This window comes from Passer domesticus, chromosome 3 (genome assembly GCF_036417665.1).
Source record: "Passer domesticus isolate bPasDom1 chromosome 3, bPasDom1.hap1, whole genome shotgun sequence".
Taxonomy (NCBI): Eukaryota; Metazoa; Chordata; class Aves; order Passeriformes; family Passeridae; genus Passer; species Passer domesticus.
The window spans coordinates 61,764,851-61,780,898 of NC_087476.1; the positions used below are offsets into that span (position 1 = coordinate 61,764,851).

General features: G+C 41.0%; 1 protein-coding gene across 2 annotated transcripts in view; it reads left to right on the forward strand.

Annotated features, from left to right (window-relative positions):
- PLAGL1 (PLAG1 like zinc finger 1) overlaps positions 1–16,048 on the forward strand; it is a 48,046-nt gene that overhangs the window by 11,068 nt on the left and 20,930 nt on the right. Inside the window, exon 2 of one of the 2 annotated variants that reach the window (XM_064413452.1) lies at positions 6,400–6,442. In XM_064413452.1, the coding sequence (XP_064269522.1) occupies positions 6,424–6,442 (19 nt within the window). In that variant the 5' untranslated portion in view covers positions 6,400–6,423. Of the gene's footprint in view, positions 1–6,399; positions 6,443–9,424; positions 9,588–16,048 lie in introns of those variants that run through there. The other variant, XM_064413453.1, reaches the window with a different exon arrangement.

The following is a 16,048-nucleotide window of genomic DNA, read 5'->3' on the forward strand; positions in this document are numbered from 1 at the left end:
TTTGAAACATAGAGTGGGATTTGTTAATCATTGTGTTTCTGGTATCAGGGCATAGGATATAAGATGTGTTTACTTTTAATGAAAATTGAGGTTTTTTGCTTTAAACTGAAAACAGACGTGGATAGATTAGGTGCCTGTGTGTGGACCATATTTGCTGATGCTACATGTTGAAGTGATCATAACCAGGTTAGAGTATTGATCGGTTGGTGGAGGGAATGGTAAGGCAGGACTTTATAATGTATCCAGATTTAATGCTCAGTATAGCTTTGCCTAAATATTAGCCAAGGGATCCAAAAATTTTGAAGAGGGTGACTCTTGAAGTCACTGGGAACTGACAGGGCTCTTAGTTGCTTGCATACTGCCTTTAATCTGTGGAGATGTATATATAATTATAAAGTCTCCTTCAGCAGCAGGACCAGTTTATGTATTTGTATAGTGTTTGTGTGTCTGTAAACAAAATTGAAAACATTATCATGAAGGTATACAAAATATTCTTAGTAAATACATTAGAGAAAACACCCTTGAGAACATTACTTTTGTCCATTCACAGTCTGCCTCATAATTTTGTACAGTTCTTTTACCTCTGCATAGTCCTTTGTAAAAGAGAAAGACATTACATTTATAATATTGGGTTTTCCTTATTTTTTACATTCAGAAATAAGACTTACTTAGAGGCCTTCTGCAATACTAGTGAGCCAAATTCCTGGATTGTGGACTCAAGCTTTCATGTGTTGTACTTCACAAGCTTTTTTGCTTAATCAAGAGAAAAGATGCAGAATCCCATACATAAAGGAAAACATGATGGCAAATCAGTTTTTCTCTTTTGTAATTATAAAATAATACCATGACTTGAGGAAAAAACCAAAGTAATTGTAAAAGTACAAATTATACTATTTTATATTGTAAATAAAGTGATTTATAATTTCATCTATTTTGCTAGTGAGGGACTCTATATAAGATAGACTAAAAATGCACAGAATATCAATGTTGATCAGTTAGATCAAACAAATCATATGTTTGAGGAGTTGTACTTAACATGCACTAAATCCTGATATGGAAGTACATGTGGGACTAACACAAACTTTAGAAAATTTGTGTGGGTTTCTTTAGATAAGGATTTTGGCTGTGCATGTTAATTTTTCCCCGATAGTACTCGGTTAATCTTAAGCAATTTCTACATCATTATTATTGTCTTTCTTGTTAATGAATTTGGAAGAAGAGAAGCTATGTCAGCAGTTAGCCCGGCCCAAGCACTAGCAGCAGCCAAAAGAACACAAGCAGGGACATCAGTGGAATGCAAATGCTGTGTGATAGATTCCTTGCATCCTGAAGGTGTTTTCTTCTGAGGGATTGCAACCTGAGTCATCAGGTGTGCTGAAAGTTAAACCCCAGCAACTGATTTCTGTGGTGGTGGTAAGAGAGTTCTTCCTGATTTAATCTCAGTGTAAGTAGGTTAAGTGTGGTTTTCCTGTCACATCTTTGCTTGTGCATTTTAGACATCTGCAACTCTATTACTTACCACAGATATCTTGAAAAAATACGTTTACTTGTGTTTTACCTTTACTTAGTTAAAATATGATAAAAGGTACTTAGATAACAATGTCACTTACATGAGGCTGTTGTGAATCTATAAATGAGTTGTGCTGGGCATTCTTCTGAGTATCCAAGGAACAGCAGTGTCCCTTTTCAGCAGCATGAGTAAGGTGGACAGATGACTTCACATAGTGAGATTGGTCTTTTGATGACTGATTAACTAATGTGCCTCTTTGGTGGGCAGCATGAAACTGAGGTGCATTTGGGGGCTGTATAACATCAGGTCACTACAAAGAGTGTGCCTGTGTTGACAGTTGTCTTTGTTTTTGGATGTTGTTTTCATGTGGAAATCAATGTAAGGAATTCTGTAATAACCTCTGAGGACTTGGTGGGGAGCAGAAGCTGACTGGTTCAGAATAGCCATGTTTCAGCTCACAGTGGGTTCATATTTCAGAAGCTCTGATCCAGGTCTTTGTGTCTGCATGGCATAGGTCTCTTTTGCAGGCAGCATGTTCTCTTGTTATCTACAGATGGCATCGTGTTGCAAGCACAAGGGTATCACCCACAGTGTGAAAGCTTTTCCTGTTGCTGCCACTTACGTTTCTTCCCATATCTGGGCCTGCTTTTCCCTTGGCTTTCTGTGGTTTGATGCCAGGGAAGATAGATGTACATCTTGTGAAAGAGAGGTCAGTGGAAGAGCTCTGTTATGTGAGCTCATGTGAGAATCCTTGGGTGTTACATGCAGGGCAGCTGTCTTGAACAACGAGTTGTGGTCTTAGGCTGCAGACATTGCAAAGGCACCTCACACAGCAGCTTCCTGGCTTCCCTTGCCATGGAGTTTGTTGCCTCTTGTAAAATGAGCTTCAAGGCCAGGGAAACAACTGATTTTTGGTAAAACCTTTTCTTCCTACTAGAACTCTGCAGTGACCTGCAGCAGGTGTAAAAGGTGGAGTCTTTGCTGCCCTTCTTGCTGCCTCCCAGTGTGAACCACTGGTAAACAAGGAATTTATCAAGACCATTGCTGGCAGCCTTAATGGATGTCTCGTGCATCATGAACAGCCCCATAGGTCCTGTGCAGGCTGGTTTTCCTTTCTGTGCAATTCCTTGTGGCAGTCATCTGTCCTTTGATGTAGCAGTGACTTTGTAGATCCTCCTTGTAAATCCTCCTCATGAACCATACGTGGAAACTGCTGCCTGTTTTCATTACTTCCATGTCTTCTGCACCAGAACAGAGCAGTCATTGCCTTTCCCATTGTGGACTCTGGACATCTCAGGGCAGTCCCACCACCATCATATATATCTGTTCTGAGTCATACATGCCCACAGTGTGCCCACTACAATCACTTATAAAACAAAAAATGCATAGTCTCTGAATTTATGGCAATGGTGGAGCAGCTGAAAATAACCCAATCCCTAAAATCCTAAAAATACAAAATGCACAGTGACATATCCTTCTAGGCAGTGCAGAACCCATCCCCACTTCCTCTAATGGGTGCAAACCACTTTCCACCATCACAAAGCATTGAACTTTTCATCATTCAAAGTGCCTGTAATCACTGCTTTGCTATCTTTTGACTGTTAACCATCTATTATACTTAATCCATCAAGTCTTCCTCAACCTAAATGAATAAGATATTTTCCTGATACCTGAAAGCCTGTAAAAACTGCATTAGGCTTTGCCTCACATTTTCTAGGCTGCAATTTTCATGTATGGGAAACATCCTCCACTCAGCTTCTCTTCCTCTTCTCCCCATTCATTGATGAGAAAGGAGGATACTTAAGAGCAATTGTAAACAACTTCTTTTGACTGTGTAGGCAGCACAGCAAATTTGGTCAATGTACCTACAACCCTTTGTCTAAAGGTCAGTGTGTTTCATGACCAGCCACCTGAGTTTAGATGAACAAGTGACTGATGTGGCCAGAAACTGCCAGGCACTGTGCCTGCTTGGCACAGTGTCTGTAGCTGCCTTTCTGTGCTCTGCATGTGTTGGAACCCCCTTGGTCAGAGGGCAGTACACTGCACAAGGGGTGCCCTTGTACCCTTGAAGAAGGAGAGGGATTTACACTTTGGTTTTGTGCAGCTAGGATGACAGGCAGTTCTGGGTCCCTGTTGAGGATAACTGCAGGTCAGAGCTGGCATAGCTTATGAAGGAACTCGTAGTTCTGCTTTAACTCCCCTGCCCCTGCAAATACAGGTCAAGCTTTGTGGTACTTATCCTCACTCTGCCAGAGAGAAAGTCTGAACCAGCTGTTGGAAGAGGAGCAGTTCTTTGTGGTGGTGTGCCTGCTGTTCTTCTGTCCCGTGTGTGGGTTGTGTTGCAGTGATTGAGATTCCCTCACAGAGGTGCTCCCTCTTGGGCTGTAGCTTCTGTGCCCTTCCCAAGGGAAGGACTTGAGCACTTGGGGTTGCTGTTGTTAACACAGTTTGATCATAGAATTGTACAGGAGGGAAAATTTCTCAGGCATCAGTGGCCTGTGGAGAAAAATGCTTTGGTGATTTACCTCCAAAATGACATCATAGAACAACTCAACCATAACTTAATTGGGATGTTCATGGACCACAGTGTCACTGTAATGAGTCTGGATGGAGGATGTGTGGGGGCCAGAGAGGGCATAGACTGAGGCTGCACTTCCTCATGACAGGGCAGTGCTGCACTCCAGATGTGTGACAATGAAGATGTACTAATGACTCAAAACATATGGGAGGGAAGAGCTTGTGTTTTAGTGGTTTACCAGGTAATTACTCTGCAGATTGAATGCCAACACAATTAAATAATTTTATCACAAATCTAGTTATTCAGTGGGGGAAACAAAATCTCTATTAGTTGATGGCACTGCTTTGACAGTGATAACATGTAGCCTGCTGTTTCTGGGCATGACAAATGCTGGTGCATGTGCAGTCACATATGGATGCCATTAAAGTCCACTGTTCCCTCTGCAAGGGCTATATTTTTAGAAATTAACACCACAGACAAGAGTCTTGCTCTGAGCCAGAATGGCGTCAAACTGCAGAGTAGATTTTTTTCAGAAATAAAGTGTTTTCTGGGTGATGGAAATCAGACTAGGACACTTGCTGCCTAGGAGGCCAGCTGTCAGCATGCCTGTTTTATCTGGAAAGAGGACTCACTGATGTCTCTCTAGTATGCTTTCTACTTCTGTTTTCTTTCTTCTTCTACTTATGCTCTCTGCTTCTGCTTTCTCTCAGCACAACTCAGTTCTTGCAACCAGCCCAAATTAATTTGGAAGTATCTTACTATCATTGTATTTTTAAAAATGAAGATTTTTTTTTTGGACCCATTTCAGTTAGGAACAAAATACAGTTGTCTTCATCAGAGTCATGTTGTCATAGAATCATAGAATAATCTAGGTTGGAATTCAGAGCATTGGTCCAACAATTAACCCAGCACTGCCATGTCTCTAAGCACTATATCTACATGTTTTTAAAATACCCACAGGAATGGGGACACTTCCCATGGCAGCCTGTTCCAGTGCTGGACAACTCTTTTGATTAAGACTTTTTTTTGTAATATCCAGCCTAAACCTCTCCTGGCACATCTTGAGGCCGTTTCCTCTTGTCCTGTCCCTTGTTACTTGTGAGAAGAGACTCATCCCACTTGGCTACAGCCGCCTTTCAGGTGTTGTAGAGAGTCATAAGGTCCCCCATAGCTTCCTTTTCTCCAGGCTAAACAAAGCCAGTTCTCTCAGCTGCTCCATATAAGCCGTGTGCTCCAGACCCTTCCCCAGCCCTGCTGCCCTTTCCTGGACATGCTCCAGCCCCTCAATGTCCTTCCTGTAGTGAGGGGCCCAGAGCTGAGCACAGGATTTGAGGCGCAGCCTCACCAGTGCTCAGTACAGGGGGACAATCCCTGCCCTGCTCCTGCTGGCCACTCCATTGCTGATCCAGGCTGGGATGCCATCGGCCTTCTTGGCCACCTGGGCACAGCTGGCTCATGTTCAGCTGCTGTTGACCAGCACCCCCAGGTCCTTTTCTGACAGGTCACTTTCCAGCCACTCTTCCCCAAGCCTGTAGCCCTGCCTGGGGTTGCTGTGACCCAAGGGCAGGACCTAGCACATGGCCTTACTCAATGTCTTTCATTCACCCTGATTCATACACACACACCCCTTTAAACACTGCCTTAAACACTGCCTGATTTATACAGGCATAACATGGCATACACTGATGTGATTTGTATTGTTATTTGTGTGTCCCATTTTAATACATGCATTATTATTTCTGTAGCTCCAAGTAGCCTTATTCAGGCATTGGGATACCCGTGTATTGGGGATTGCTCAGATAGCTACAGAAAACTCAGATTCTACTCCTATGTACTTATAGTAAAATATAGGTCAAAAACCAGCAGATGAATGGGAAGGGAACAAGATGAATGAGTTCAGCAGAAAACCAAAAGTCTTCAGAAGTCCTTCAAGAGAGCAAATAACATGTCTTGCCCTATATTTGGTTAATATTCTTTTTGACTCCATAAGGGTCTGAACTGTTAGAAATATCAGGCTTAAACACAGTGCATGCAGTGGGGTAAAATACATGATGCTTGAAAATTCTGTTGTAATCGATGCCTGGAAAATATATAATAATAAAAGTTAATGAAGACGTAGAATACAGTGAACTGCTCTTAATTAAAATGCATTACATTAATATTGTCAGTTTACATTGTCTGTGAAATGAAGTAGAATCAGTTTTTCTTTTCCTCTGAAAATGAAGTTTTTCCTTTTTACATTTCTGTAGATATGGTCTCCTTATTTCCTAAAGAACTAAAAGACTATGTATGTGATTATTAGCATGAGATATAAACATGAATAGCTCTAGTTCAGAAAACTGATAATTCTTTTTTCATTTATTTTATGTAGGTTTCCTTTGCCTGATCTGTAAACATGTCCACAGACCTGCTCTGTAAGTACATTTCCATCATCCCACAGTGATTTTTTTGTACCGTATGTTTTTATCGGTTTCCCAGATGTACTCATGATTGATGTCTTTTATCTGAAGTATAAAGTCTGCTTTTACATTTGCGTTTCTTCTGGGACATCTGTGAAACAATATTACCATTATAATCAATGGGATTATTCTTGGAGTAAAGCATGACTTAATGTGAGTAAAATTGTAAAAATCTGGCCCAAGAATAAGAACAGACTGGTTCATTGAGATTTAAAATTGCAATTCTGTCTCAAATGTTTTATCTATCTTTGGCACAAATACCATCCCAGATTACTACAGAGTGATGTGCTTGGGGTTTTTAAATAATTTTGTGAATTTAACTCCTGTGCTTCCAAGGCATCATTATCCCAGTCACATCCAAATCTCCTGCCTTATCACTATTATTTGTGCTTCTTCTTAACAGATAAGTGGTATATCCTTATGCTTTGCTGTTGTAACTACCACGGAAGGTTGTTGCTCATGTTTCTCCAATACTTGCACTCTCTCACTCCAGCTTAAGTTATCTGAAGCATTAAGCACATTTTTTTCTGCTTATTGGTCTGATCTACATGCTTTCTTTTAGAGTCCCTCCAGTGCCTCAGCTGCCTTTTTTTATCATTGCCTCCAAGGGGTGCCCAGCTGCACACTGTGCAATATAAGAGAGGGAAATTTCAGACACACATTTTATCATTCTTCAGTACTTCCTTAGAGGGACAAGGAAAACAGGATTGGGGTTTTTTTCATTGATAACTGCAATCAGTTAATAAATATAAAACCATTGGTAGCTTAATGGAAGATAGCAATTATATGTAGAGATCAAGTTATTTGTTAAAATGCCTTTTTAAAATTTCTTCTGTGAAATTGAAATTTTGAGGCATGCTTGAATGCCATTTAAATACAGAGAGAACTCTAAAATGAGGAATGTAATATGCCTGACTGTATTGTATACAACACACAAAACTATTATCAGGAGTGAAATATTAAAGAAAGCAGAGGGCAGGGTGACTGCACAGGGGTTGTTTTCAAGACTCCTAAGCTGTACTCAGATGTTTGTCTGTTTTAGCAATTTTGTGTGCTGGCAGTTTCATTTTTTGTTTTTTCAGCTCAGCAGCAGTGCCTTTCTCATGTTCTCCCTAATGATTAGGGAGCTAGAGAAGTTGTCACCTGAGTAGAGGTGAAGGAGTTGGGTGTGTTCTGCTCAAAGAAGAGGAGGCTCAAGGGGTTCAAGTCATGGTCTTTCAGTACAAAAATGGTGGTTAGGGAAAAGGAGTTGGAAGCAGCCTTTCCCCAGGCATGTGCTGTGACAGGATAAGAGGCAATGGCCACAAGTTGCTTCAGGGAAGATGCTTGTGGATGCAAGGGGCATTTACAATCGGGGGTCAATCAAACATTGGAACAGGCTGCCCAGGGAAGTGGTGGAGTTGCCCACACTGGAAGTATTTGAGATACAGCTTGACAAGGCCCTGGGTAATGGTATTAAAGGGCCTGCATTCAGCAAGAGTCTCGGCTAGTTGATCATTACGGGTCCCTTGCAACTTCAGTAATTCTGCAGTTCTGTATTTCCTTGTGTTCTCAGCTGTCTTCTGTGCAGTGAGCCGTCATCCCTACCAGCTGTCCCTGATCTTCTCAGTATTGTACTGCTTGTGCTATGCCAGGTCCTGTGATACTTGCTCATGTTAGTGGGATAGACATTTGTGGAGATGTGTCAGTGGCCAGGAGGCAGTGCCAGTGCTGAGGGAACTCTCCAGGTTCCAGCTGGTGGGTATTTGTGACAGCCAGGTAATGCTTTGGGAAAACGTCAGTGCACAGGAAAATGCTAAAGAATGAGATGGCAAACCTGTACAGGTGTGAATTGACTTCAGATATTTATGTCTGTCTGTATATAAATGAATATTTCAGGGTCAGCCTGTGAGCTCAATACTAGCATACACTAACAAGCAACAAACACTAGGGTGTGTGTGAGGGATAATATCTATCAGACTGTGTTCCAGTTAAGGAATTTGGGTATAACCAAACTGTTTGTGGGGGAAAAGAGAAGGAGATGAGGAGCATTTAGACTTGTGGAGCTGGTGCCAGGTGGTCTCAGCACCAAGTCTCTGGCTCTTACTGTTTAGCAGTAGATGAGTATCTAAACCGCCAGTCCTTAAGCTTGACCATGACATTGTCTTTTGGTAATGCTTGGTTCAATACAAGGTCAAATTTTAGCATTAAAAATCTTATTCCAGGTTACAGTAATGAAGACAAGATGTATAATGAAAAAAAAAGTAAAAATTCTAACCAAACTGGAACAAACCCCCTTAAATTCCTTAGAAAAACACCCACTGCAGTCTAGGGCAAATTGCACAAAGAAAATATAATGGTTGCACAATACAAGGACTGCTGCAGCTAGACCTCAAACTCCAGCAGCTAAGTCTTCAAGCTTGTGGAAATAAATCAGAAAAGCCAGCATTCCAGAGAAGTTTCAGCACAATGAATTTGAGGTAGCGAACATTTCTCCTGTTTAGATGGAGAAGCTAAGAAAAAAAAAAGACATTTATGAAAAGTCTGTCAGCTACTGAGGTTTGGTTGGTCTGGGAAGCAACAGACTTCCCTTGGAGCTTGTTTTTCTTTTTATCCTTGGATGAAGTAGTGTGCAGTACATTATGCTGCCTGAATGTGGGGGTTTGTCACGGTTGGCGCTGGGGGCTGTCCCAGGAATGCAGGAAGGCGATGGGCTGCAGTGGTCGGTGGGGACACAGCCCGCTCCTCGGGAAACCTGGTGCTGCTCCTCTCAGCCCAGCCGGCCAAAGCCAGGCAGGAAAGGAGGTGGGTCTTTGATCTCTTTGTTGTAGCTGCTCCCTGGGAATTTGCTGAAATCAATGCCCTGTTTTCCTGAAGAAATGAATGGCTATGCCTAACTAGCTTTGTGAAGCGCTGGGGAATTCACTGCTTCTGTTTATTGACAGCTGAAAAGGAGCACATGGTCCTGAATGGGTCCTCCTGGGGAAACAAAACAGAGCAGAGTTAGACTTAGTTGAATACAGGGGCATTTGGAAAAGTCTGCCGAAGGAGGATGACATGGTTCCTTACACCCTGTACTAGCATAGCCTGACTTTTTACTAAAATTGCCATTTAAAATAAGGTAAGGTTTGTTTTGATTTCCCATATGTAGTGCGGTTATGAAATGTTTGCAGTTCTGTTCTTGAGTGCAAAACCAATGTTTGAGTTGTATTCTGTCATGGGAAATACCTAAGCAACTCTTGTGCTGTTTCTAGTCTCTGTGTGAGTTCATTTGTTCTTTATCTGATGGTGATTAATGAATATGAAAAGTAATAGAAAATCAGTATTCAGGTCTTCCGGTCAGGTCCTGAACATCAATCATTCATCTAAGCTATGATATGTAATTTTTTATACCTTTGAAAATCAGCTGAGTTACATCAGATGATTTCTTAATGGGTACAGACTGCTGTGTCAATACTTACACATAAGGCAGTGACTAACAAGAGGGCCTGTCTGGCTGAAAATCTGGAAATCTCAAAATCCTTTGAAATGTGAGGATATATTCCCAAACCTCTGTTTCCATGCGTGGACTCCAGGCAAGAGGTGGACTGACCACTACACTTGCTGCTGGCTTTAGGTGTATGTGGGTTTTTTTGTAAAGACAGAAAAGAATATCAAGAGAAGGATGGTAATGAAGAAGCAGTATTTTAATTGTGCGAGTCCAGAACAATTTATCAGACCAAGGGCATTTGGTGTGTAATTCATATGTAAATTTTCTACTGGAAACAGGAGAACAAATTGCCAGAGTTTCTATATTAGTTTCTGTGGTGACTGAAGGAAAAGATTTCTGGGCTGGTGCAGCTACAACTTGCAGGTGTGGCCCACTTACGATAGCAGGAAAAATGTTAAGTAATGTCATTTCTTCCTTTGATATTTTAAGTGTAAGGGCAAGCTCAGAACAAAGTAATTACTGCCATGCAGCCTGGTTTTTATGTGGCAAGAGGAATCGCTGGAGTTTTGTTACAAACCCCATTAAAAGTGTCTGTGCATGGGTGCAGTAGTTGGAAAACTCTCAAGTAGTCTCCTCATTTTGAGAGAAGTGCTTGGGAAATTTCATGTTTTGTTGGAATAGTTTGTGTTTCTCAGTCTGGCATTTTTTTCTTTGAGTGGTTTTGAGCTAGTAATCTTACTCGTTTTGTTGCATTTTGTGCTTTTCCCAGCAGATAACTTATCTGTTTTTCTTGGAAGAATTTGGGCTCCATATGCAAACATGCTTTCTTTAGATTACTTTGTGATCCTTAAAATGAAAATATATTGCTTAACTGTAGAGCATCAACATGCTTGCTTGTAGCTTCTGCTGTTAAGTTTCCAAGATTTTCAGAGATAAAAAGCAAAAAAAAGCAAATGCATTTATAATTTTGACTAAGATGTGGAAACACTGAACTCAAGCAGGCACTAAGTTTGTAGGCTCTGTTGTCATTATTGTTATCCAAATGTGTCAAGACTGTTTTTGACCTCACTTAAGTGTATTTATGCATGATAGGCATTGGAAGCCATTAAAATGTAAAGCTAAAGTTAATATAAAGTTAACATTTAAGTTGGACAGGAGATATATTTGTAGGTCCTTTTAGTGCTGCAATCTGGATGTGTTATGAAAACATTGAGCAGTGAGGGTTCCTGGGTACTTGTAATGGTGCAAATAGAAAAGAGTCGCAGTTGCGGAAAGCTCGGTTGATCGGGGCTTTTTTAGTTGGTGTAATGGGGAAGAAAGTGGATGATTCATATGTGACACGGAAGGTGGCACTTGTTCCCTGTTCCTCGGGCGATAAGACAAGGCAGAGTGTGTTGTGTTTAACTTACTGGACTGGAGGGTGCTTAGGCAGATGTGAGTGAGAGGTGCAAAGGGATGCTCTGGCAGGACAGTTGTGCCTTTGCCTCTTCTAAAATCTTTATAAAATATGAAATTGTTTTGACCTGTTGGCAGTGTTGAAGTGGAAGAAGTATGATATATTGGATTTCCAACCAACAGAGTAAAATATATCAAATACATGGTGAGATATGTAATCATACACAGCTTTAAGTAAATATGTATTTAAATAACCAGAGTTACGTAAATATGTATCTGAGGAATGGTGCATTTTCCCCAGGGTGATGCCTTTAACATCTGTTCATCTTGTTCTTCGAGCTAGGAAAGTATGAAAACAGGAACAAATTCTTTGCAACTTTGCATTGCAAGATTGCTTCTTAGATGCATGTAAGAATTTATTTGTGTATGTGTGTGTGACTTTTGCAAATAATTTTTTTAAAACTACAGATTAATCAGAAATCTATAAAAAGTGTTTGAATTTTATTTGATCTCAAACTGAGATGACTGTCAGCAGAATAAATAGAGCTGTATGGAGATACTTCAATCTGAGTTGAGAGCTTAATCTATAGAAAAAATCTGCAATTTTTTTGAACCCACAAATTTTTGCAACTTTCATGCAATTCTCTTATAATAATCTATAATCATGTATTTTGTATTTCTGTGTCTTACAGGGCTGTCATTATGCCTCAGGAGAATAGTTATTGTAAGGAAAATGCACTACACTGTTGTCTAATTTGTTGCTTCCAATCTTATTAGCCTTTTTTAATCTGTCTGTTAAAGAAGTGCAGGTAGACATTCTTTATTACAGTATCAGTCAAGACATTAGCTAATTGTCGTATGGTTTCCTTTAAAAATATTTTTTGTAGGGAAAAAATAAATGTTGGATCTTAGGAAAAAGAAAATGAATGAGTGGAAACACAGATATGATACTTGCACATGTGAGTATTTTTTCACAAAAATAATTTTTTTGTGTCCGTTCAGCTGCAGAGCTTTCCAATGCCTATGTAGGTTTTTTTAAAAAGAAATCACTTAATGCCTTAAAAGAGGAGAATAATTTAACAGGGTCATAAAGGCTAAGTATGAGAGTCTCCTACCCATTTTGTTCCCAGAGAGGCTGGAAATCAAGCATGCTTTTCCTGTTGGAAATGAAGCAAGGAATAACAGAAGTTGTCTGTTACGAAGTGGGTGCATAGTAAGAACTAAAGCTGTTCTGCTAAGCTGTTAATGATAATTCATTTACAAAAGCCAGTGCTTTTAAATGACGACTCCTTCATTTTGGTATTTTAGATATATAGTTTAGGGTTCATTGATAAGAAAAAAAACCCACTTTTTATTTTCCTCTTGGGTGAGTGGGAATATCAGCAGGAAGTTTAGATGGCTCACTGAGGAAGTTAACTCATTTTCCAGTTTTATTAATAGCTTCCACTGAATGTAATATGGACTGGAGTGTTCTTTCAGGACTCCAAGGTCTCAGCCCTGACCAGCCCTAAGTGTCTATGTGTTCACTTCTCCACGTGGACTTCTTTCTTTCATAATGTGGCTACTTGCACATCAGTGGAGCCATGTGCACAGACCAATACCTGCAGAAGTGGGTCCTGGGGTGCAAACACTGCACTTTGGTTCCCAGTAGCTGTACTTCCTTCATGTTGTTGTATGTGCCTCTGAAGACATCAGGATGAATATGGTATCTCTTCGCTCTGCATGCCATGCTTCTTCTTTGCATTCTACAGCAAACTCATGTTACCTGCTCCAAAGTGTGTCTACCTGTCTGGTTCATTCTTCCAGTAAGCAGCTGAAATATGTCCAAGCTGCCAACGTCTTTGCTGGTAAAGTCCATGTTGAAAGTCACCAGTGGAAAATGAAGGATTGATTTGGGCTGATTTCCTTAGGAGAGGTAGCTTTTTTCACCAAGTTTTCCACCAGTCTCTTCAACACAACATCTGGATTTGTTGGCCACTAACAACCAAGTTCAATGAAGGAGCAAGTGACCCAATCTAGGGTTCCCTTTTAAGGGAATGTTGCAAGGCTTGGAAATATTTCAACTAATCGATACTAAGCTTTAGTCATTATAATTGCTGCACTTCCTTTATCAGAATTGAAACTGTGGTGTTGACCTGCCATCAATAAAACCGCTGACAGTATTAATGCACTTAATGTGGTGTGCACGAGGCTGCGTGCATGTGTATTTATACATAGATGCATTTAGGAAGAGGTATTATATGGTTTTTTTCTGCTATTACAAAGATGGAAGATTCTGGTGTCTGTGTTGAACTACCACAGTAGCATTCACATTTTCCACTAAAATGTCTCACGCTAAAATAAATCAACCATCCTGCCAAAAATCTCTCCAAAAGGAAAGTGCTTGAGGCACATAAAATGCTTCCGCTGTGGTAGGTAGAATTTGTGGTGTGGGAGATGCAGATTAGGGGGTCCTAATGTGGTCCAGGAGCCACAGGGTGCTATGAGCAGTTTGAATATGACTCTCCTGGTGGCTGCTTCTCTTTCTGTGACAGAGGGATTTTAGTCTTGCTGTCTGCAGCATAGAAACAGCGCAGTTTGAGCAGTGCTGGTGAAGACCTAAAGCAAGCAGAAGATGTCACACACAAGGAGCCACAGGTGCAAGGAGCCTTGCACCAGGCTGGACTGCTGCTGGCTGCTGGGGAAGATGGGCAGAGTGCAACAGAAAAGCTTCCCTCTCAGAGAGCTTTTTGCTGGGCATTTCATAGGACCATGCTATGATGACTCGGGTTCTTTCTCATAAAAAGTAGTAATTGTTTCTGTGAATTTGCTGTTAACCTCCTGCCCTGTTTCTGGATCTAATTTTATATGACTTCATGCCAATACAGTGGAGGGAGAGGAAGAGAAGGAAAAAAAAAACCCTGGAAAATCCAACTGCATTTTTCAGTATGATTGTTTGAAATGTGCACAGCTTTCAGCAGAAAAAGAAGTCTCTTTGTTTGTGCTGATTAGATGGTATTACATGTAAACTATGGGAGGTGACTTCACTTGAACTGTGCTCATTTATGTATATGGGTTCTGATAACAACCAAACCCCATGTGGTGTACTGGAAATGTGACACGTAAGTTTTATCCCAAGAATAACCAGAAAATCATTATTTTTTAAATTAGCTTTCAATCAATCAATGAACTTTTTGTCCTCAGGTAATTTTTAGATGAATGAACATACCAAGAACTTTGATAAACTAGTTTATCAGATTGCAGTGAAGTTTGCACCTACATACTTTCCCTCCTGTTTGGTTTGTTGGGACTTTTTTCTCCTTTAGTTTTGCAGGAAAGGTGCGTAAGTTACTGCCTTTTCAGATGTTGAGACAGTGAAGGTAACTTTTTTCTGTGGAGTTTGTAAGGTACAACAGAGCACAGGTGTGCTTTTGCTGCACAGCCTTCATGGAAACATGCTGAAACTGCTGAATTGCATTGCCCAGCTGTGCTCCTTGAGGTTTCTCTAATTGTTTTGCTCCTCAGATTTGCTAGACAGAACAAACACGGTAAAAAGCCTCATTGGGATTGGTGTGAGACTGATTTTTTTATTGAAAGTTGTTTAAATTCCTTTAGGCTATGCCTGTTGTAGTACTTCATGGTCACCAGTTGAAAGACTGTTCCCAGATGAGCTTGATTATCATCATGATGACTCCCTATTAGGAACTAGTAATGAATCATAATGTTTGTTATCTTGTAAGTGTTTGTATAACAAATAGTTCTGCAGTTTGGAAGAATGTACATATTGGAACTTGTGTCTGCCAGAAAAATGGACACAGGCTTTGTGTGAGGTTTCTTTACAGTCAGATAAGTGCTGAGCCACCCTTCTAGAGGCATTCTTCCATGAGAACAGCTGGTCAGGATCATACTGCTGTGAGGAAGGAGCAGGTGCCTTGACAGGTGATCTCCCACTGCTGAAAACCCAAGGGTGTACTCTCCTTCCAAATCTTCATTCTTCTCGGAGGCAAAGACAAGCACAGGGAGGATGGAGGTGAGGTGAGGGAAGGTGTCACAGCAAATGAGTGTCTGGGTCAGGGTGCTTGAGGGCCAGGTTCACCTGCAGTGCTGGGTTTTAGGGAATCAGCTTGACCTGCCGGTCTGACTGAATGTATGGGGTGGGGTGGCAGTAAGGCATGTTTGCTGTTCTCTTTCTCTGTTTCTGTCTCCAAATATAGTAACTCATTTTTGAAGTTTTACATTTTAGTAGAGTGAGGTCACGTTCCCATGAATATGTTTAATGTTCAGAATGATTTCTGGGATGTTTGCAAACCACCTACTGTTCTCCTTCCCAGGGAGGGTGCCCCAAGAGCAGCAGGCATTTACGTGCAGGGTGCCATTAAAGCCTGAGCAGGACCAGGACCCCTCCTCACCCTTCACCTGTGTCTCAGGAGCTCCTGTCCTCTCACCAGAAAGCCCTGGCATGGCAGCACAAGGCCTTGGTAAGGGGCCAGTATTGCCCCAGCAGCATGTCCACAGTTTCTGTGCTGGTGCCACCAGGTAGAGGCTGCAAGGCTTCAGGGTTTCCGTGTGTCAGACAGGGGAACTCTCTGCTTGAAATCTAAAGTTTTCCTCTCATGCAAGGAGTAAATCTGCCTCTTTTTTTTTCCCCTTCCTTGTCAGAGTGGTGTTATTTTGGATACCACTGCACCTGCTTCCCAAATAATACAGTGTCATTCACAGAAGTGTAAGTTTTCAGTCTTTATACAGGTGAATGATTATGATTGCAAAGTCAGCCTATA